The following is a 23785-nucleotide window of genomic DNA, read 5'->3' as shown; positions in this document are numbered from 1 at the left end:
CAGTCATGATGTGGGAGAAATAATCACTTCTTTTAATAAAACTTCTATAGTAGAAATAGCAGATTTTTTCCTACATTTGGAATCCTCAAGGGATTTGTCTACATCCACTATTAAACTATGTATTTAAGCATAGGGGTATGGACCTTTCTGCCAGCAAAGACCTCTCAGATCTGGTAAGATCCTTGGACATGACAAACCAGAAAGAGAGTAAATTTTTATTTTGGAACCTGGATGTGGTACTTGAATGGCTCTCAGAGCCATGTTTTGAGCCTCTTTGTTCTGCATCTTTCAGAGATCTTACACGGAGAACCCTATTTCTAATTGACTTATCCACTGCCAAAAGAGTAAGTCGACTGCTTGCAATTGATAAGAAGGTCAGCTTTTCTCTAGGTAATGCTGTATGTTCAATTACTCTTGGTTTCCTAGCGAAAAATGAATTGCCTTTTGAACCATGGCCGCGTTCCTTCACAATTAAAGATCTTTCTGATTTAATAGGCCCAGGAGAATAAGAAAGGACCTTATGTACAGTCAGAACCTTAGAATTATTATCTTCATTATATGAAGGACATTTGTGGCAATGCTGATCACCTGTGGTGTTCAGTTAAAAAACCTTCATGGCCCCTTTCCAAAAACGCATTGGCATTTTTTCTGAGGTAATGATTCCGACCTTAAGACTGTGAAAGTGAAAGCTCATGAAGTGAGAGCTGTCACTACTACTCTCTCTTTTAAACGTGTAATTTCTCTCTGGCATTGATAGTTCAAGCATCATAATGGAAATGCAAGTCTGTATTTGCGTCCCATTAATTTACATGATATCAAGACCATTTATGAAAATTGCAGTACCTTAATACCATTTTAAGCTCTGACATGGTGTGGGTGAGGGTTTATAGGAAGTTTTTTCTTCCTACCCTTTGTTCTCTTTGCCTCGATGAAGGTTGTCGAGTCACAAGGGAAGCCTGAGGCTGCTAGTAGTTACTTGGAGTATCCACCAGACCTTTTTTGTGGTATGGTATTAGTATTTAAATTTTGGTGTTGGCAACTGTAATTACTGGTGTATTTGATGTGTTTGGTACTGAGCCCTGGGCAGGGGCATTGTATTGTGTAGCCTTTATTGCCACGGACTTTCCTTAGCTGCAACGGATGAGCACAATCCAGAGGCAGTAATTACTTGCACAGTTCTCTTAACAGGTAAGGAACCAACAAGCATTTTAACCCAGTGCTAGCATGATTGTAATCTTGTATATCAATGTATCCCACCTCCCACAATGTGGGATTCAGCCATGCAGTAGGGCAATATACTGGTGAATTTCAAATTCTAGCTGCCGCGGTGTAGTGAAACTATAGCTACGTAATCACTTGGTAAGCAGTATACATAAAATTTTATTTTATCATGAAAATATAATTTTCTGCCATTGTGTTATTTATCCATTATAAATAGGTACTATTCATAAAGCATTTAACTTAATAAATTTATAATAAAAGATTCAGAGACAATTATTTACTGAACCTGTCCTTTTTGATGACATGGGTACACTTGCTTTGTACCTAGTATACTGTTCAACATAAAGACTTTCAGGAGATAAATTTCATAATGGTACTAACTTTTATGAAGTCTCTTCTGATATTTATAATATATTATATTACATAGAAAGTCTGTAAACTGACTTTCCAGTAGAACATTACATATTACCATTTGTATTCAACATTTTTGTTCATTGCTTTGAATTTAGGAGCAACTTTTTCGTTGGTGATGAGTGACATCGATATTGGTGAAAGTGTGCCATCTGCCAAGGGTGGCAGGGCCAAATTGGTATTGGGAAGAGGTGATGCCTGTTCAGGGCTACCACCATTACCACCATCACGCAATTCCTTGAATAGTATCCCTGATCCAGGTATCAAGTTATCTGTTCATTGTTTATTGCAATGTTTGGCATTCTAGCATACAGTGTTCTCTAATAATGTTTATAACCTGATTTCTTTTATTAGAAAGTTTGGTAGTGTGACAATAGTACTTAGTAAAACCATTTACTAGTTGCTTTTGGTGACAACTTGTGAGAGAGGTTTTGTATTGTAGTAGCTAGAATGTTTTGTGTGATTGTTTCCTGGACTACAAAATGTCGGAGGCTCTAGGAAGTTAGCATTAGCAATGGCATCTAGTTTTCTTTGTGGTTTGATTTTTAATTACAGCTTTTGATGGATGAAAATAGCCATATAAGTGATGCTTTTAAAAGAAACATGAGATTAGATGAGACATTATCATCAGAATAGACTTATACATTAGCAGTTTTCACCTTAAACATTTTTCCTGCATATTTGTATGATGATAAATTTTCCCATAATCTGTTCGTTAACTACTCTATGTTCTTTAATTTCTTGTCCTTGTGGCTTTTTTTTGGCTAGAAGTTGATAAAAATTTAAACTAATTTATTGTGCTAGTAATGGAAAATCATCACACTTTTTTTTGGAAGTGGGGAAAAACAATTGTTGAACTTAGAAACGTCTGACAATTTCTCTTTTTTTCTTGTACTATCTCGTAGCTTTAAGTTTTCCTATATTCTTATAGTATTTATAGCAATTTGCATAATTTGTGTTGTATTTAGAATGAGAGGTAGTCCTAGGCATATTAACATTCTTGTTTTTATTAGTGTTACATTGTGTATAAGTTGTTATTAAGAAATGTACTATTTTTGCTGAACAGGAGCTAGAACTGCACTAACTCTTAAATAAGTACAGTATTATTTTTGTTAAAAGTATTTGTTCTGATTTTTATAGCATTAATATGTGCCTTTTCCCCCTTGAATCATGCTATAGAGCACCCTTCTAATCTGTTAAATTTTTGTACTATTTCAGTGCACCAGTGTATTTCGGTATTATTATTATGCTGTTACTATATTTTATTTGCTTTGTATTTTTGTTATGCAATCCTTTAACTTTTCTTTTTTTATCTTTAGTTATTGTTTTCATCTTCCCTGCTGTATTTGTAGTCACCAGATTTGTTGATCCTTGGAGCTTGAAGGAGACTTCATCTGTCATGTTATGCTGCTGCTGCTGCTTACTGACACTGGTGGTAAACAAGTTGTCTTGAGGGACATTGTTAATGCTTCCCAGGTGACGGGTAACTCGGACTTTCCAGATAATCTCAAGAGTGTCTTTTTCCAGTAGAGAAAAATAGTGACTTGAAAGAAGTGGTTGCTGGGCTTATGCTTCTTAACTTGTATCTTCCTCAGATGCTTATTGGTTTGCACAAGGAGATAACACACCACCACCTAAACAACAAAGAGCTTCATTAGATGGCCCTAATGACCTGTTTTTTGGAAAAGGTATTGTCATACAAAGAACTAACATTATTTTTCGTGCTCATAACGTCTGGTACTGTTCATGGTAACCTGTTGCAGTATGTTTTATGTTAATGACCTGTCAACTGCTGTTGTGTGGTTTTCTACCTGTATTTGTAGATTTACTAAATGAATGAAGTTATAATTTTTAATCATTGTAATATAGTTTAATAAGATTAAAGAATCCAATTAATGCAGTACAGTATGGTATTGAAGTAATTTATCATCTTAGATTATGAGATTACACTTCTGGATCTAGGGTTATATTGTATAGGATTGGTTCCTGAGTAGTATTTTCTTTGTTTTGCATTATTATATCGTTTGCAGAATTAGGAGTAATGCTTATTAATTGACTGGAGATTTTTCCACTTAGAAAAGCCTTTGAATAGTCCTCTTATCGTTGAGGAAGATTATTGTTTATTATTTGCATTCTGAATTTTATCACTTACATCTGGCTCATATATACTTAAGATATTTTATTTGTAGAATATTACACATTATTAGAAAGATTGTAACATATTAGGGAATGTAATTAAAGGCAAGATGTATTTCTTTCAAATTTACTTTTAAGATTTACAAAAGCATTATATTTGGATTGTTCCCATTTGTGAACATTGTACAAGTCTTAGATTAGGAAAGTACAGGTAGGAAAACATGTTGCCTAATTGTTCTTACTACATCAGAAATATTTGAAAAGGGTTTCTTAGCTTCCATAATTCTCATCAGATTACCAGAGTCCTTTTGACTATAGAAGTAGGCAATTGGTAGTATAGTACTGTTCTAAAACCAAGTAATTTGGGTATGAAATGCATCTGTTGTCCTAGTAATTACTGCATTTAAAGACACTTATTCCAGGATCCCCTTGACACATTTTTGTTTCTATGGCCATAATTTTATTTAGTACTCTACAACAGATTTCCAGCCCCCAAGTTATATTTGAGTTTAACATTATAAATTTCCATTAACAGCATCATTTTTATTGCATGGTAATTAAAATGTTTAATGAAATCTCAAATGAAGGTTCAATGACTATTTTTAATGTAAATGTTTTCATACAATGAACAAAGCTCCCATTTTACCTGTTAGCTTTAACAGTTACTAGTTAGCAGAGAGCCTTTCCTGAAAAATTATAACCTGTTTTTTTAAACTTGAGTATCCTTGTTGTTAAGAAGAACTCTACTCATTACATATTTAGATGATTCTCTTTTACCAAGCTTTGCCAGTGAACAGATATTTGCAATCGGTGGTATAACCTCACACCTTAAGTGTTCATTTGTCTTTTATGTGATGTCTGCATGTTTTTATATGCTTTTTATATATCTGTATGTGTTTCTTTTACGTTTAGTAATGTAAGGGTAGGGTGTTTTGATAAATCCCAATACAAGAAGAATTAGGAGAGGCAATTTTTTTTTTAAGTCTGTTACACTTTAGGTACAGACTTTTGTGCATTAGGAAGTGTAGTAAACAATATCTTGGGCTAGAATTACAAATTTGACATGCAGGAGTGTGAAGGGTAGCGAGTAGTTTTCCTGTGATCAAGTGCAACAAAGCTGTGTCATGTATCCCAATCTTTAAATGTTCCAATAATGTGTGTTAGTTCTTTTGACCTGGATTCATTTTGGAGCAGAATTCTGAAGGACATGAAAGTTGAGGTATTGATGCTGGTGTTGAATGTATTAGCTACTCTCTATGTGGTTAGTAGTGAATTCAAGAGTTTCAGAGATGGCACTGTGCTGTAGCAACTTACTAGTCGTGCCTGTGAATGCTGTGACCCATCCTTTATGTTATAATCATCACATAACAGTTTTAAGCATCCAAGTAGGGTATGTCAATACTTCCATGATAAATTAAAATTGAGTGCACTGAAGATTCCCAAGTTCAATGCAGCAGGTATGCAACTTCAAGACTTTTTAGTACACTTTGACAAGGATGAATGTTTTGGTGCTATAAAATGAAACATGTTCAGTGTCCCAAGGTTCAATTATATGGTATGGTGTTACATAAAGATATTCAAGATGCTTGGTATGACAGATATTCAAGACACATCACACCAAATTGGAGATACAAGATGCCCAAAAACCAAAAACAGGTAGCTGGAACAAGCTTTTAAGATCTTTATAAGTCACCTGGAGTACAGAAACATATTTTTCCCTCATGGGTACTTTGAAAATTGTCATCTTGAGAGCTTGATTGTTAATAACTCTCTCAAAGCCACAAAGACTTGAATAAATTAACCCTCAGTCAGATTTTGTTGCTGATGCTTTTAAAGTGTGCAGGTCACATTGACCTCCGCAGGAGTGGTTCCCACCTGTAGTAACCTTTTGTCTTACATCCTGAAGAAACTGCTGTTATAACCAAAGTCTTAGAGACAGTCACTCTCTGGTTTTATCACAAAACCTGAGCTGAAAATCTATTTCCGTGGATGTTATGATATGTAAGACAAATGTTCCAGTGCAGCAAGAAAGGGCTGCCAGAGCTGTGCAAAATGGATTTCTCTCTCTCTCTCTCTCTCTCTCTCTCTCTCTCTCTCTCTCTCTCTCTCTCTCTCTCTCTCTCTCTCTCTCTCTCTTTTTGGTCTTAATTTCCCTTCAGTTTGTGTTCTGATGATCGTTCTTGAGGGAAATATGCACGTTTCATTTCTGGCAATTAAAGGTTAGCATTACTGAAGGTTATGAAGATGAGGGATATTCCTAGGTCACCAGTAAAACCTCCAAAGTAAGATTTCATGGTACTGTAATACTGAGGAGTCTTATGAGGGAACAGTACAAGCCATTTGTTTAAGGGTTTTTAAAACATATTACACATAAGATGGAATTGTTGCTTTTACCACAGTCGGCAAGCTAAGATATGCAGATTTCAGTTACAATTACACATCACAGATTAAAGTTAATTAAATTGGGAAGGGCACCCTCTGAAGTCCAGTTGTAATTTATCATATAATTAAAATATTGTTTGCTCCTTTTGCAGTCCTCTTTCTGCCTGGTAACTTTGTTAAGTCTGTGTGTTTATGAAGGCAACTAATGCCTCTGTATATACAGCTGCTAGTTCCTTTATTAGCATCACTGAAAATTGGTTAATTAATCAAATACTGATGGACAAGTTATTGCAACATACTATACTTCAGGGTCATGAAGGTTATCAAGAGTAAATTATCTTAGGCTCAAGTTTTACTGGAATGAAGTGTCAGGTTGAAGATTTTAATTTTCTTTTTAATTTATAAGATCTTGCAAGGAATGTACTCAAGAAAATGGTTGTGAGGACATCATGACATCATTATTTGTGCAGTATCCCAATCAAGCCTCTCTATTTTAGATGGTACATAAAAAAAAAAAAAAAAAAAGCGTTGTAAGAGATTCAGTCTTATGTAAGGTTCTATTTCTTGTCAATGTTCATGGAATCAGGAATAAATCTTTGAATTCTTCAAGAATATGAACAAATACTGTGCAAGACTAAAGTGAATATACAGTCTTGTCAGTATTGTTTACTACCATGCTTCATGATTGATTATATGCAACACTGATTCAAAGATGATAATGTTTACAGAACTTTGACTGGTACCTGGATCCATTTTTTATTTTTTGGATATACTATCTGTGTTTAGCCATGGTACAATGGGCAAGAAAAATGAAGATACAGTTTTCATTAGCTTTCATTCATCGAATTTACCATTTGTTCTCTACTGAAAAGCCATAATCCACTAAATTTACTCTAGAATATGAAAATACAATGCAAATTATATCATATAAGATAAAACTGCAAAGCAAAAATGTTCAGACAATTAAAAACACGATGTATGTCCGAAATAATGGGAATTTCTCAGATGGGTTAGTTCATACAGATCTGGAAGATAAGAGTGAATTTCTGATCGTAGTACTGCATATTAGAACTATATTTACTTGTTTTCCTTCATGAACAGAAATATTATTGCATTATCATAAATGGTGATTGTAATTATTTTAGTTTCTACAAATTTGTTTGTATTCCAAAGCGTTTTACTTAGCTGACGTCAATGGCAGTCTGTTGCGACGGCTAAGGTAGATTTAGCAAAATCTAGATGAATCTGTAAGAGTGTTTTCTATGATGTGAGGTGACGATGAGCCCGAGAACTTCAAGCGGGAGAGCACAGGTCACTGGATACTGGCCTACTTAACGGCTTTCACACTTTGATTGTACTTTGATGTTGACATAGATCGAATGCTAGTAGCTTTTTACAAAGCTATTGTCATTAAAAAGAAATCTTCATCAAGGTAAAAGTAGCCTGTCAACTCAAAGATTTTCTGGCTATGCTCCCATTACAAGCAGGTTATAGTTACTGTACACAGCTAACATGGCTGTATTGCTTTGCCGCGAGACTGAAAGATCTCCCAACACATAAGTATTTTTTGCATGATATAAAACTTTAATTGCCTGCACAATAGATATCAAGTTGTTTGTAGTAATAAATATATTTACTTTACACAGTTTTTTTCATGAATGATTTGTGGATGAAAATCAAATTTGAAAAGTAGAGGCCATATCAAGAGAGCAAGAATGACCGTAGACTGGGGTTGAAATTTTCCACGTCTTTTGACAATCTGAATGTTATGGCAACTGTTGAATGAAATCAAGATTAGGGTATGAATTTCTTAGAGAATTGTCTTGAATACTATGGTCTCTTCATATTTTAACTCTCTCTCTCTCTCTCTCTCTCTCTCTCTCTCTCTCGCTCTCTCTCTGCTCTCTCTCCTCTCTCTCTCTCTCTCTCTCTCTCTCTCTCTCTCATAATATTGCATCCATTACTGCATTGTTCTTTATGATTTCCACCAGTATTGCCCAAATTTTTAAACATTTTCTCTCAATTAAGACCTGTTTCTAATTACACTTGAATTTGACGTCATTTTACTGTCATAACATAACCTATGAGTAAGGTTTCATGGTAGGTTTTAAAGAAGGATGATTGATGTTCTACTCTGAAATGACGTTACCAAACCAACATTAATGATTAATATAGAGGCTGTTACTGCATTCAAGTATAAATGATTATAGGACTTCTACAGAATCTTTATGGTTTAAAGTTACTGGGAGTCTAGAAAGCAACAAACATGATTTTGAAGCTCCGCTCCCTTTCTAGAGTTGCCAGGTGTGGCATTATTTAGCACAAGACTTCTTCAAAGCATGAGTTTCAACAATTCCCCACAAGTTGGTGTTCTATATTAAATGAAATTATTGGCAAGGAAAATACTTCCGGTGTTAAATTTTCATATATTTTTTAGTTGAGACTTTATTTAGATTACCAGACAGTTGAGGCATACAGTAGTTGATTGCATGGCCATATGACATCGGTCACTGAATGGTATATGACGCTGCAGTTTATATGGTAGATCATATATGCTTGAACAGCAATGAAGCCTTAGTTTTAGAATGATATTTTAGGGATTAAATAGTGTTATGCTTAATTATTTTAATATAAATGTCTAATATACCATGAAATAATGCCACAACAAATGAAGCAATGGCTTGAACTTGGAAACGCTGATGCCTCTCTCCTTTGGGATAAATTGTACCTACAGTTGAAAAAAGCTTAAATCTCTGTGCCAGTAGGCAAGTCAGCATTCAGATAAAAGGAGAAGATTGCTGGGCTGACCCAGGAGATTGTTCAATTCAAGTATTCTTCTTGCCGTTATTGTGGATAGGGGCTTGTTGGTATTTCATGGTTTTTGCTGTTTGCTGCTTTCAGTGGACTACATTTCTTTCTTAGGGTTTGTTTTATTAGAAACAAGGCTAGGAGCATCAGGTTCTGTAGAATGAATGCTGTGTTAGCAGGGTGTTGAATTTTGAGGTAAACAAACACACTGTACTGGCTGCAGAGGTATAGAATGGCATCTAGAAAACAAAACAGTTTTGAGTAATTTAGCGATTGGTCTTTGGGATTATGTGCAAGTTTGTTATATATAGGACGAAAAGGGAAACAGATAGATTGCAAAAGCAAGTAGGTGAGGTCATTTCTCCCCCTTCTTTAAGTTCCTTATCTGTAGTAATCACTACTCACTCTTTGGCTCTTTACTCTGCTAATGTTTTAGCTAGTGTTTAGACTTCCTCTTCAGCTCTGCCTTCTGCCCCTCTTCCCTTTTGGTTCAGGAAAAGCATAATGAGTTAAAATAGGATGTACGTAAACCTTACTTTAGGGTCTAAAAGATTTGACTGAATTTTTGTTTGTGAACTATGCCTGGTCCCCCCCATAGTGTGCAATCATTTTCGTGTTCCCCTGAAAGAGGTAGTGTTAGTGCCTGAGCCTTGAACTGCCCTTCAAGATTTGGAAGAATCTGCTGCCAGGGAACAGGTTTAGTTTTTGAGGCAATGGGGTTGTGTGCCCTCTGTCACTTGCCCTTCATTTTTAATGCATCGAGACTCGTGTAATGTGTTTGCAAAAAGATTTTTTTTATAAGCTTAATTCTTTTCTCTGTATTTCAACTTCTCTGTTGTTGGCAACTAGTAATGAATGTGTTGGCACCAGTAGGACTGGTGACATAGGTATAGGCAGTGTTATTAAGAATTAAATGTCTTGTGAGTTGTTTTAACTTTATTTTGAATCAATCAATTGTTAAACCAGTTTCCTCTATGTCTACTCCTCATTCTAAATTCTTGTCTGATATTCCTCTTTCTCCTTGAAATGCACCTCTTTCCATTCTGTTTCTTCAGGTATCGGCAAGTCTTTTCCTTCTGATTTTGTTAATGCCTCCCTTTCCAATCCTCCCATGGTTACAGAATCTTCCATTGTCTCCAAGGTAGATGCTATTCTAGCTGCTTTGCTTTCTAAGGATGTGTTTGTCTGGGAATGTTCTTAAGTCAGTTGAGTCATTTGGATGAGGCAGGGGAGTCAGGTATTGCCTTTGCTGCTCTTCCCCGCTTCCCCCAAATATTTCCATTTTCTTTGCTACCTGGTGGCACTTCATCTTTTGCTCAGCAGACTTGTGTCAACTCAGTGAGCAACTGCAGACTGCTTTTCCTTCAGTCTCTCATTCCATTGAGTCGAAAATTTGTTGATAGGAGTCTGCTACTGTCACCCTAACTACTCCTGTGGCAGAAGAGGAGTTTGAATCAGAGGAGTCTTCTTCAGTTTTTCAGCGTTTGCTGGAGCGTTGAGCTTTGCTCTATCATCAGTTGGGGGGGAAAGAAACCCTGTAGAGACTAGGTAGGTGTCTGTTATCTTTTATTGTTTTGGCGCTCATAGTCTTTGAAGCAACCCAGGCTTTCTCTTTCAATTAGAGTGGGCTTCAATGAGATTTCTTTTATTCTTGCCCATGAAGCTTCTTTTCAGTCTGGCAACTTTCATCATTCAGGAATCTGTTGATGATTCTGACTTCTTTGCTTGTCTCAACCCTTTAAAGAGATGTGCTCTTGGCAGGAATTATTAGATTTTTTACTTGCTTGGACAAGGCTATTTTGGACACTGCAGGCAAATGTTCTCATGTACTACCAAATACTTCTGATGATAAAGAAAAGCTATCGGAGATGACATCAGGAGGAGGAGATACCCAGTGTTCTGCTCCCAAGTCTCTCCAAATATGCCAGAACCTGCAGTTGGCCTCATTCTGAAACCTAAGGGCTGAAAACTTTATTTCTTCCAAATAATCCTACCAGCTTTACTTTTAACAAGCTTGATGTGGAGCTACAAAAGGTCTTTGCAGCTGAAGACAAGTCCTGAGACAAGGCGGAACGAATTTTGACCGAAGGGGCTGAAGGAAGAATAGGAGCAGGCCTTTTCATTCCTAATTGTCTGATAATATCCTTATTCTCCTGTATGGAAATATCCTTTAACAATTTGAAAATTAGGATTAAAATGCTGATTAAAAGGTGATACCAATAGGAGGAAGACCCCAGTTATCGGCGGGGTTCTGTTCCCGGGGGTGTGCCGATAAGCAAAAACTGCCATTCATCGAAACTCTGATTTATGGCGCCATAAGCACTCTTATGGCATGCCATAAGAACCCTTATGGTACCAATAATCGGAACTCGTCCATTATGGCACCATAAATTGCCGATTTTATGGTGCTAGACAAGCCCCATACAACAGGATCGCTGCTAACCGGGGACTGCCTGTACTACTGCCATCTTCTGAGTAGGAGAGACTTTAGATGAAGGATAGAAATGCAATTGTTCTCTCTTCTTCAAAACCAAGTTAGTGATCTATATATATATATATATATATATATATATATATATATATATATATATATATATATATATATATATAATTATAATATATAGATATATATATATATATATATTTATTATATATGTATATTATTAGGGCTGTTGCCTCGTATAATAAGGCGCCCTATGAGGTAATGTTAGACTTGCGATAATCTTACGCTAAGTCGGTTGGTATTGCACTTCCATATTCATTGGAGTGTCTTGGGGTTTGTAGATGACTTACAAAGTCAGTATTATCTTCTTTGGTTATGACGCCGATGTGTTAAACTCATGATGATTCGGCAATGGTGTGAGGTTCCAGTAGAAACCACGAAGTACAAAAAATACTTGTATTCTCTGAGATTACATGGTGAAGATCAAGTAGGATTGTACAGGTCTTCTAATAACGATAGCTTGATCGCTTCTGCCAACGATGATGGCTAATTCTGTTCTGTTCCCACTACCATCTCGGTTACAAGTCATAAAGGAAGCAGACAGTAGCTCGAACATATGAATATACATACAAAATGAGACACATTACTAATCACGTAGGCCATTTGAATTATAGGTCGCTGTAGTTGTCTCAAGCAGGGAGCTTGGACTAATGTTTCAAAACAATGAACACAGGTGACGGCACGTCAACTTAGCCTACATACTTTATCGTCTCTGGTCTGATCACATTCCTGCAAGCAATCTGGTGGACCTTCTTTAGACCTTTTTTAGTCTTTTATATATATGGAGTAACATTCCATAGTATATGTACATATATATATATATATATATATATATATATATATATATATATATATATATATATATATATATATATATGCATATATATGTATGAATACATTATATATATATATATATATATATATATATATATATTATATATATATATATATATATATATATATATATATATATATATATATATATAGACACACACACACACACACACACACACACACACACACACACACACACACACACACACACACAAGGGCCGGAGCTGGGAGCTCAAAGAAGATATATCCCGAAGGAAGTAGTAGGGAAAGGCATCCTCATCTTTCAACAGTTTTTTTCAATGCCGACGTTTCGCGACGAATTCCAAGTCGCATTTTCAAGGCTAGAAATATATATAATTTTTCGAACATTAATAATTAATTTGATTTAATTTATATTAAAAATATCATGGCAACAGCTCTCTTTTTACTTTTTACTTTATTGAGAGCGGTTGCCATGACATTTTTAATATAAATTAAATTAAATTAATTATTAATGTTCGTAAATTTATATATATTTTTAGCCTTGAAAATGCGACTTGGAATTTGTCGCGAAACGTCGGCATTGAAATAAACTGTTGAAAGATGAGGATGCCTTTCCCTACTACTTCCTTCGGGATATTATATATATATATATATAGATAGATAGATAGATACATAGATAGATAGATAGATATACAATTATAGAAGGAAGATTAGGAATTGTTACCAAGAAATATGAAAAAAATTCGTTAATGTAATTCTCAGGAGTTTACTATGCTGATGGTACCCAATTCTTTTTTATCATTACAGGACTTTATGGCATACAACACCTGATCACTTTCTTATCAAGGGTCTAATTTATATGTAGTAAGAAGCAGATGTCTGCTAAATACAGTTCACTGCCACATTTGAGAATGGGAGTATTGTTCAGCATGCCAAAAATCAGATATGTAAGACAATAATGCAGAATTTGTCAGATAAAGTGTTGAGATTTTCTGTATGAAGGAACACATCTTTACTGAAACTAATGTTGTTTTGGGATACAACATGTGTTCCTGATGATACAATGTTAACAAAAATACACATGGTTAATGTAGTATACTGTGGTTTGGTAGTTTGTTGTATTAGATTAGTCCAGCAATGGAATTTCCTAGGTTGCAATTTCAGTGCAGTGCTGTGTTAATTCTGTATGGTGTCTGGTCAATTCATCCTAAAGTCAATTTGTCGTTAGGCAATTCATCTCCAAGTCAATTTGTCGTTGGGTCATTCGTCTCCAAATCAATTAGTAGTTGGTCAATTCATCGCATCTTCATACTCACATGCCTAGATAGGCTAGAGCGACGGCTTTAATAAGGAAAAGTAAATATTGAAAATATGCTTGAACCGTTAATTGTTGATGGTTAATTAAAAGGAAATGTTTATTTGAGGCTCGGAGAGTAGTTATCCTTATTTTTTCTTCTTTTTTAAGATATTCTTTTTGTTTGTTAGCTGTAATGGTTTAGTAAAAAGTTTGTTCACTTAACTATGTGAATAACTTAGCCTTTTCAAGCTTATAAATATATATAAAACTCAGTGAGTTTAAAGTTTTCTGAAATTTTTTTTGTGGTATATAGATACATCGTCACTTGCAAATACATAGTAGCATTTGTCTTACATCTTCTATTCCTCTGTCATACTGTAGAAATTTTTCATCTGTGTCAAGGTAAGAGTATTCACTTGGAATGGAGAACCCAACATTTGTAATTGGGATGGCAGGTTATTTGGAATCAGCTTGCCTCCAGTGTCTGATATTCCTATTAAGCTGTTCAAACCGAGGTGGTTGTGACAATATACAGTCGTTTAACTCATCAATTTCACTAGCGATAATTGAGCGAGGTGCATTTCGAGATGAAATTGAATTTTCTTTAATATTTGAGACCGTGATCCCTGCATTTACCTCTGTCGCAGTTGAAGGGTGATTATGAAAACCAATCTTCTTAAGCTCTATATAGTTTTCATCTGCATGAAGTCTCGCCTTGCACGCACAATTTTCACACCTCCAGTATATCTTCAGTGCCAAAATGACATGAAGCCAAAATGGTAATAAGATATAAACATTTTGAATGAATCTCATTTTGAAGCGTGATTGCAATTTATCAAAATGATTTTTTAGTCAATTGAATATGTAACAAATGAAAGAATACATGAATAAATTTTAAATACCTAAGTTTTTCTTTAAGAATATTAATATTGATAGTGACATATATTATTAGACCTTTAAATGTATGTTTACTTTTGATTGTTTCATTTAGTTAGGGCACTGTGTGATGAATTACAGGGAATCTTTATATTTTAAAGGCCTGATGTCATCCTTACATATTTAGGTCATACTGACCATATTTTAACATTAGTTTTTCTGCATCACTCAACACTTTGAAATATTCTGAACCATGTACTGTACTGTTGAAATTAACAAAAAAATTGCTAAATATTCCAGCAGTTTTAGAATGTAGAAATTAGTAGCACTAATTTCTAGCATTTTCCAGTAAGTGGTTTCCTTAACCTTTTTCTCTACATTGTATATGTAACCAGAAAGAATGCCTACCATCATGTGCAATTGTAATTCCATAGTCAGACTAAAGGTATAATACAATACGTACTTAGCAAGCTTGTGGAAAGTAAGGTGTTTACTATTAACACCTACTAGGACTTAGTTTAGAGAATTATTAGAGTAGAATATATTTTCTTTTTTGTCTTGGAACACACAAGATTATAATATTAAAGCATTTTTTAGCCTTATTATTAAAAATGTACAATTTATATACAGGCAGTCCCCGGGTTACGACGGGGGTTCCGTTCTTGAGACGCGTTGTGACCTGAAAATCGTCGTAAGCTGAAACACATCAAAAATCCCAAGAAAACCTTACTTTTAATGCTTTGGGTGCATTCAAAACTGTAAACTGCATTCTTATTGCATTTTTCATAAAAAAACCTTCAAATATTAATTATTTTGCATTTTTGGTGTCATATTTCTTCTGCCAGATCAGGCCTCGTAACCCTGGAAATAATTTCTGAAAAATATACTAATTGAAAAGTGCCTTAACCTCGGAACATCGTAAGCCGAACCCGTCGTAAGCCGGGGACTGCCTGTATAGTGGCTAAAATCTAAGGGTCAAATGGTTAAAGTAAATCTATTCTAGTATTAATCTTTATTTCATGCAGATTCAGAATCTTGCCTTTGTCATCTATCCTTCTTCTAAAGTATTTGCCATCCTGTCTGATTATGCCTCAAAAGTATTATTATTGTCAAGTAGGCCTGGAATTTTTCCACCTGAAGTATACTAGATTTTATAAGCCATTTAATGGTATGGCGTGATTTGGACAATGCAGTGTTTATTCCTTGGAACTAGGAATTTTATTTTTATATTATTCCTTGAAATTGAAAATTTAGTTAAAAATTTCTAAGTTCCATTTAAGGGTGATTATGGTACAATATACTACTGAACTTTAGTTTTGCTTCCAAATTTTTAATGACTATGGTTTTTCAGCCATCAATGGGAACTAATTGTGAATAAGAAATAACAGATTATATCATTAGAATTTCCCCGTACTGGCTTAGATGTAAAATGCATTCTCTCCCCTCTCTTTCTTGAATATTTATTTTCATTTGGTCTAGGTAGGGTGAAGGGATTGTTAAGAAAGTAAAAGGATATGCTGTAACAGTAATTATCAACCTTTGGGCCACAAAGGCTCCTTGATAGTTTTAGTCCCTAATTTGAATTTTAGAGCTAAGAAAAAAATTTTTTTTTAGACCTTAAATTCTTTCTGTTTGCCCAAGATTACACATAAGATATAGTTTTGCATGTGTCTAGCTAATATTAAGCTAAGTCTGAAAAATACACTGGCATTTTGGGTTGCTCATCTTGGTTTGATAACTTTTGATTGTCTTTAACCGGTTTCCAGCTTGCACAAGTAGATTATCCTATTGTTGAGACCAAGGGTTTATTAGCTATGAAAAATACAAATTAATAAAAAAAAATTTGTCATCTAATAAAGGCCCCTTATCCGTTCTCCTCTGTAAAACATGTTTGGAATACTGTTGGAAATGAATTGCCCAATACCAAACAAATTTCCTTCCAAGTTTCCATTTGGTAATGATACACTTCAATAATTCTTCTTATGTGTAAATGTTAGTAAAGTTTGATGTTGTTTGATAAGTTGTTGGTACTCCTTAATAGATGAAGCTTTATTGGTTAACAGAATAGACATCTATTAATAACAGAAACCCCAAATAAAAGACTTGTGTGGATGAGTGGCAGAATGCTTAAATCGGTTAATCCACTCTATAATTCATGTTCTTGTAAAACTATGAAAATGCTTTCTACTGTAATTCACATGAAATAGAACTGTTTTTTAATGTACTAATGCTGTATAGTTGGTCCTCTTAAAATAATTATCATTGGTAATAGGATTGGAACAAAAAAGAAAATACTGCATATGTTAGCAGATGATGGTGCAGTAGCAGAACTAATCTTGGCTCTACAGTCATTAAATTCGTGACATGAGTTCCTCAGGATCACTTTTCAGATTGTCAGTAGAATGTAGACATATAAGACACTTGTTAGGTATTTCAAGAAAGTGGTCTCTGACTCGCCTCCACCTCAACTACATTCTGGATTCTATGTAGATGCTACAGATTCCTTGCATTTACATTATTTTTTTAAACCGGTTTCCAGCTGGTGCCAGAAGATATATCGTATGTTACGACCTGCGGTTTGTTAGCTATGAATAATACAAATTACTGTAATTAAAAATTTGTCATTTTAATCCATATTTAGATGCATTATTTGACATCCTCAGATGATTTGGTAACAAGTTAAAACTGAATTGTTAAGTCCTGAAAACTATTTTTTCTGGAAAAGACTTAAGAAACCAATGCTTTTTATGCTAATAGTACCATTTTCTTAGATAGTAAACCATCACTATCCCAGTAAAATAATACATCACACAGCAGTAATTCCAAAACTCTCCTTTTGCTGCTGCCTTTGCTACAGAAAAAAGAATATATTTTTTGCAGTGAATTGTAATACTACATTCCAGCCATGTGGAATGTATTATAATTGCTACACTGAGTCAGCTGGTGCAGGGCTATGACTTGTAGACATAGCATAGTAATTAATGTGTGCATATTGCATTGTTTTAGACAAGAGGGATTTTCAGTTTAGATATTTAAGATGGTTGTAAGGTTTTGTGATATTTAAAAAAAAATTGAGTGACATTCTTTTTTAAGTATAAAGCAAGGTACATAATCTATTTACATACTGCACTGTAGTGACAATTGAACCAAACAAATGAAAGGTAAGTTTGGCCCAATGCATCAATTCCTACCTTAAAGTTTTACCAGTTGGGCTCTTCTTCAATTTATTTGTAAGAAGCTGAATTTGGGATAACATTTGTAATGTTTTGTGTAAATTACAGTTTTTTTTTTTACATCGTAATTGAGTTACTGTATGTATCTTGTAAGTAGTGTAACTGAAGTAATTTTCCTCTTTCAGATGATAAATCCTCTGGCCTGTCTTACAAAGACAGAGAAGAGCGTTTGCGGCTGCTGAGAGAAAGACAACAACAGGAAAAGCAACAGAAATTAGAGGAACTTAAAGAACAGGTAAGTGTCGCTTCATATTTCACTGCTTAGTAGTTGAAATGGGTTGTCATCCTTTGTGATTATTTGGAAATTTTTAAGGATGAATTGAAGTGGTATTGATATATGTACATATTTAAAAATGTTACAATCTGACCTCTTTAATCTGTCACTGTGGTCCAGCACTTTTGAATCAGCTGCCATTAGTTTGTTTGGGCCAGCTGTGTTTCAGTTTTGGATTTTTGGAACTGAAGCCTACACTATAAATACAATAGCGTAGTACTTTTAATTGAAAATGTTCTGTGAAGCTAAAAAATGGGGGAATCAACCGACTGGACTAGCTGATCCAGTTTTGACCACGTGTCGATCCACCCTCCGAAAAAGTACTTTAACACGTCCTGACACCGGAGGTGGGCACCAGTCACGAGTCATCGGTGGTGAGAGCAACAGCTTGAGATCTCTACTATCCTTTCGAAGTAAGTATTTTCTCCAAAGTTAGAAATTAAGGTCATATTTTAAGATTTAACAGAGGTTAATGAAAGTCTAGCCATGCTCAGTGCAAACATACCTCCAAGACGCTTTTGAAATTTTTACTTAAAACACCAAAAATTTAGAAGATTGACGCCATCTTGATGTTTACGGACTCACTTGAGTCAATAAAGTTCCCATTCCATGTGCTAAATCTGCACACCACTTGTACCCATAGATGCTGGGGCACTTTCTTCACAACAGTAGTGCACAATGACGACGTCCATCTGTGATCCAAGGAAACTTGCGATTTTTTGGTAGAAAGGAGAATAAGCGTGCACTAGATAATTATTTAAATAAATAGTTAAACAGCAGTATAAGTTCATGAAATGTGTAAATTTTTTACATATTCATGCTCGACTTTAGAAATGTCTGTAATTTTTCGGGGTTAATTTGGTTGCAAAAAAGGGATAATAGACATGAATTAAAATAAACATTTTGAAGTATCATAAAGTAAAATTAAGCTAAATAATGAGTAAAGTAAACAGTTAAGGAAATAAAGCTTTGCACCTCATAAGCAGTGTAGTCGTGTGCTGCCCACAACTGTGTTTGTGGAGTGAGCGCTTAGGAACCAGGAAACGCAACGTAGTTCAAGAGCAATTTGGAGTGAATTAAGATCAAAATGTGTATAATTGCAATCAATTAAGCACTGTGGAGTTTCAGTTGTGATGGCAGTAAGGATAAAACCACCGATTACAGGGTAAAAATGAATTTTAGTTCAAACCATGACCCTAGGAATAAAAAGTTTCATACTTTCACTAATATAGGCAACAAAATGTTGTTCAAATGAGCGCTGGGAAGGACATGAGGACCACGCTGGTTACGAAAAGGACCGGAGGCAGACGACGCCATATTGGATTTAAAAACTGCCTAGAAAACATATTTTACGGAGACTTCACATGCTTATTTTAGTTTGTATGGCGCTTTCATATATGGCATTATGTTGACGAAACTTCAATCTTTTGAATGGTACGTATGCATAAAGATGTGATTGTGTTCTTGTTTTACCAATTAAATATTGAGTGAATAAGGCTGATCCACCTGAGTACGATGGATTCATGGTGGTGTTTCCCCCTATACAGCATAAAAAAGAACTGTTTTTGCATATACAGGCAATCCCCTGTTTACGATGGGTGTTCCATTTTTAGGTGCGTTGTAAGCCAAAAATTGTCATAAGCCGGATAATTGTAAAAAATTGTAAAAAATCCTTAGAAATAATGATTACTGTATACTATACTCTTGTAAGGTTTGATATTTAAAGACTAATTTTTTGGCCTAAAATTTTGGGATTGAACATCACATTGGTATAGGCTAATTTTGGAAAAGTGCAAGAGTTTGGCACTAGGCTAAGTCTAGGCTTTGGATTTCCCGACAATAGACAATAAATACAAATGTAATTTTACTTATTTGAGAATCTTTTATTATTCTTATGTTGCTTCTATATCGGAAAAGTGCAAACTGTAGTGACTAGGCTGAGCTTGCTATATTCTTCGGATTTCTTGGCAACAAAGTAAAAAAGTAGCATTTCTTTCCACAGAAGTCAACAAACTTTTATTTTTTTATAATAAAGGCAATAAATATAAATGTTGTTTTACATATTTGAGAATCTTTTATTATTTTTTTGTTGTTTAAACATTTATGCCTGTTCTAGCCTATAATAAGTGCAACCTACATTTTGCTTATGTAAACAAACTATTAGCCACCATTTGTATTTCATCAGCTGATTTCTCTTCTTTTACGATTCAGAAAGAATAGTGTGTTTTTACATTCCTTTGGTAAAATGATGCTGTAAATTGAAAAACTTAGTCATGCAATACTTTTAATGAATAAAAACAAACATTTGTGAATTAAATGAATTAAATATCATAAAATAGAAAATTACTTTAATTACAACAAAGATTGCTCTCACCGAAGCTAAGCGAATATTTTCTAGAATTCTTCTTCTGTTATACGTAATGTCATTAGTATATGTTTCATTATAGCTGTTGGAATCTCTATTAGGTAAAGATTAGATTAAAGAATAAAAATGAATGATTATTATACAGTTTGGTACTTTCAGTGGTTGAAGACTGAAGAGAGATAATAGAAATATATGATTACTGTGCACTAGTTAAAAGTGGTTGCTTGGCAAGCTTTTGGTACTCGGTAGTGTTGACAAAATGATTGTAAACAAAAGGAGGTTGAAAGCTTTTGTTTTTCAGTTTATTATAGTCAATAAATAATTATTTGAAATGAGTATGGTATACTGATTATACATTTATAAGTATATTCTAAGCTTTCAACTTCTTAGTATTAGATGTCAGAATCTTAAGCTAGTCTACAGCAGAGACTGCGAACATAGCCTAGGCTTATTGTCAGACTCAAAACTAAACATTATAAGGGATATATGCTAAAATCCTAATGTATGCAGTAAAAAATGGGGTTGAATTTTACAAGGTCTAATATTACTCCAGTATATACAGTACAGTATTTTGCCTTATCGGAGTCAGATTTCTTCTGTTGAATCAGCTTCATAACCCTGGAAAATGTGTCCTAACCTGGAAATAATTTCTGATGAATATAATTGAAAAACGCTGTATGCCAAAACTCTCTCTCTCTCTCTCTCTCTCTCTCTCTCTCTCTCTCTCTCTCTCTCTCTCTCTCTCTCTCTCTCTCTCTCTCTCTCTCTCTCTGACACACACACTATTGATTTCTTTAATTGTCTTTGTACCTGATATGTGAATAAAAGTGATTTTATCAACCTTTGCATACTGCAAGCAATTCTGTTTGCTCAAAGGGTTCCTGTCTCTCCTCCCTCCATCCCCCAGCCAGCCGGCGCCATTTTTACCAAACACTTCGTAAATCGTACATAGAAAAGATAAACTTTAGACCATTTTACTTCATATAACGTACTGTTTCATTACTTTACTCTCTTAATTTAACTTTTCAATACATTAATAATAGAAAAATTGTGAAAACGTGGACTTTTTGGGTTGGCTGGAATGAATTATCCTTATTCCCTTTATTCCCTGTATTTGTGTCATATTTCGAACAAATCGTACTTCGAACAGCCTTCTGGAATGGATTAAGTTCGAAGTTCGAGGTACTACTGTACTAGAATGCAAATGGTGCATGATCACCATGCATATGAATTATGATACAGTAGTAGTAATAATATGACAATAATACATTAAATATAATATGCATACAATAAGTACAACAACAGTTTTATTAAAATTATTATTAGTAGTAGTCTCAATACAACTGTATTATTTGACTTTTGCAAATGGATATCTGTTGATCTGTTGGTGTAACAGCCTAACTGGGGCTAGTAGCTCGCTCTCTCTCTCTCTCTCTCTCTCTCTCTCTCTCTCTCTCTCTCTCTCTCTCTCTCTCTCTCTCTCACACACACATATATGCAGTATGTTTTATTTAGGGGCACATGTGCAGGGGATATTTTCAAGGGTGATTTCTCTCATCCGGCATTTTGTGTGGTCCGGCAATGGCCTGGTCACAAGGGTAGGCATTGGGCATTGCCATGACCTCTACTGGCCTAGCTAATCCATTATTTCTGACCAAACTCAAATATGGTTGTTTTTGCTTGTGTGCAATTGCTGTGTGCTGATGAGGTTTTGCTTTTTTTTCTCAACCCTTGTTTAAAACTGAATTCTGTGCTTTAGTGAAGCCTTTACCAATTATGCTGTTACTGCTGGTAGCCTAGTGTCTCTATTCCTGAGAGTTGTTTGTGGGGTTGGTGTGAGTTTTTGGTGTTACTTGTTCACATTGCGTGTACCACGTGAGATCCTTTTTCTCATGATGTCCACTGCAGAAGGAAACCTGAGTCTTGTCATTATTCAAGGAAAGAGTAACTTGGTAATAAGTTCATGTTACCAGTGGCAGTGGTTCCTATTCAATGTGTATTTCCTGTCAAGGAAAAAAGTATTAGACTCCTACATGTGTGGAATGTGAAAGATGGCTAATTCCTCAGCTGAATGTCTATGAAAAATTGCAAAGGAAACAAGAAGGGATGGTGGCTGAAATGGCTGAGAAAATAAAGGTAGTGCTGGCCATCATTTGAGAGAAGAAACCAACATATTTGAGCTTCCTGTAGGTGGCCTCCCCCATGTCATATTTATAAGTAGGGTTGGTGAGGTAGAAAGACCTAGACCTAATAAGCAGTTGAGGTCCCCTGTCTGCTTCCTCTCTTTCTCTCTCCTCCAAGTTCCAGAGAGACTTGGTCAGCAGAGTTGGGATGGGGAGGAAGGGAACTCTGTTGCTCACAGTGGGAGAGCTACATCAGACTTTTGCATTTGGTCGCGTCATCATTCATTTTCCTCCGTTAAAACCAACACCAGTGAGAGACACCATCGAAGGGACTTGTCCCCCTGGAGAGACCATACAGAAGGTCCAGCAGTAAGGGGAGACTCTTGTTGTGTTGATCACTGGGGCAAAAGCACTCTTTGGAGTGGATTTAGCTATCAAGGCAACATGACAGGCAGGGTGAGTGTTTCCCCATGAGGCAGAGCACCCAATATAGCAGGAGTTAGAGTCTGTCCCTCTGGAGAAGGGACTCTTTGACCCAGAGGAGCTACAGCGTGTCAAGATCAACTTGAGCTGTCTGTGAAGGAAGGCTACTCATGTTAGATCTTTCCACTGACCTGATCCTTGCTGGTTTCTCACACAGTGGATGCAAAGATATTGGTAGTCTATGCCCTTTGAGAGGGCACACCCACAACATAGATGGCCAGTGAAGGAGCACCTTGCGTACAAATACTAGAGGGAAACTGGAGTCAGGCTAGGACCCTTAGACTGGACAGTCAGGAAGAGATTGTGCAGGCCAAGGCCATGAACTCTAAGGATGAGAAGGGAGTCCAGGATATTATCACCCTGATTAGGCAAATGCATGGATTTCCAAACTGGCTACAAGGTCCTTGTCAATGCCTCCCTCCCTCCCTCCTTCCTGAAGAAGTTCCTTGGGGCCACACCAGAGGTCAGGCAGTCGGTTATGCTCCCTGAATGCCCTTGTTGGATGGTGTATCAGGGAAGGTGAATGCCAAATAGTTGGTGGAGAGTGCTCCTTAGCAGCTACATAGCTGGAGATACCTCCTCCAACTATGCCCGGGCATGCAAAGTGTTATTTTCAGAGGGGATCCCATGCAGTGGGAATGCCCCTCTGCAGGTTGGGCAGTGGCTTGCACATAGAGAATTTGAAGCCCGAGGTTCTACATTCCAGTTACTCAAGAGGTGAGCAGTCTCAGTCTTGTGCTGACAAAGAGCTTTGTAGGTTGTTTCCTGGCTGGCCCTTTGTCAGAGGGCTTTTCTTCATGGGAGGGGAGTGGGCCTTCCCAGTGGACATGTGGCCAGAGGTGAAGGGGCTCCTAGCA

The 23785-nt window shown here is 35.7% G+C and overlaps 1 protein-coding gene across 17 annotated transcripts in view; it reads left to right on the top strand.

Moving 5' to 3' along the window:
* Window positions 1-23785, top strand: part of LOC135216899 (serine/arginine repetitive matrix protein 2-like) — a 622749-nt gene that overhangs the window by 460724 nt on the left and 138240 nt on the right. For 15 of the 17 annotated variants that reach the window (XR_010314960.1, XR_010314975.1, XR_010314977.1 and 12 more), the window contains 3 exons: window positions 1731-1892; window positions 3228-3320; window positions 17809-17918. Coding sequence is in view for 1 of the 17 variants with exons in the window: in XM_064252445.1 (XP_064108515.1) it covers window positions 1731-1892; window positions 3228-3320; window positions 17809-17918 (365 nt within the window). In the remaining 16 variants the exon portion in view is untranslated. The remainder of the gene's footprint in view (window positions 1-1730; window positions 1893-3227; window positions 3321-17808; window positions 17919-23785) is intronic. The other 2 variants (XR_010314964.1, XR_010314967.1) reach the window with 2 other exon arrangements.

This window comes from Macrobrachium nipponense, chromosome 19 (genome assembly GCF_015104395.2).
Source record: "Macrobrachium nipponense isolate FS-2020 chromosome 19, ASM1510439v2, whole genome shotgun sequence".
Classification (NCBI taxonomy): Eukaryota; Metazoa; Arthropoda; class Malacostraca; order Decapoda; family Palaemonidae; genus Macrobrachium; species Macrobrachium nipponense.
The sequence above is the reverse complement of the archived record's forward strand: the minus strand, read 5'-3'. Positions and strand labels throughout refer to the sequence as shown.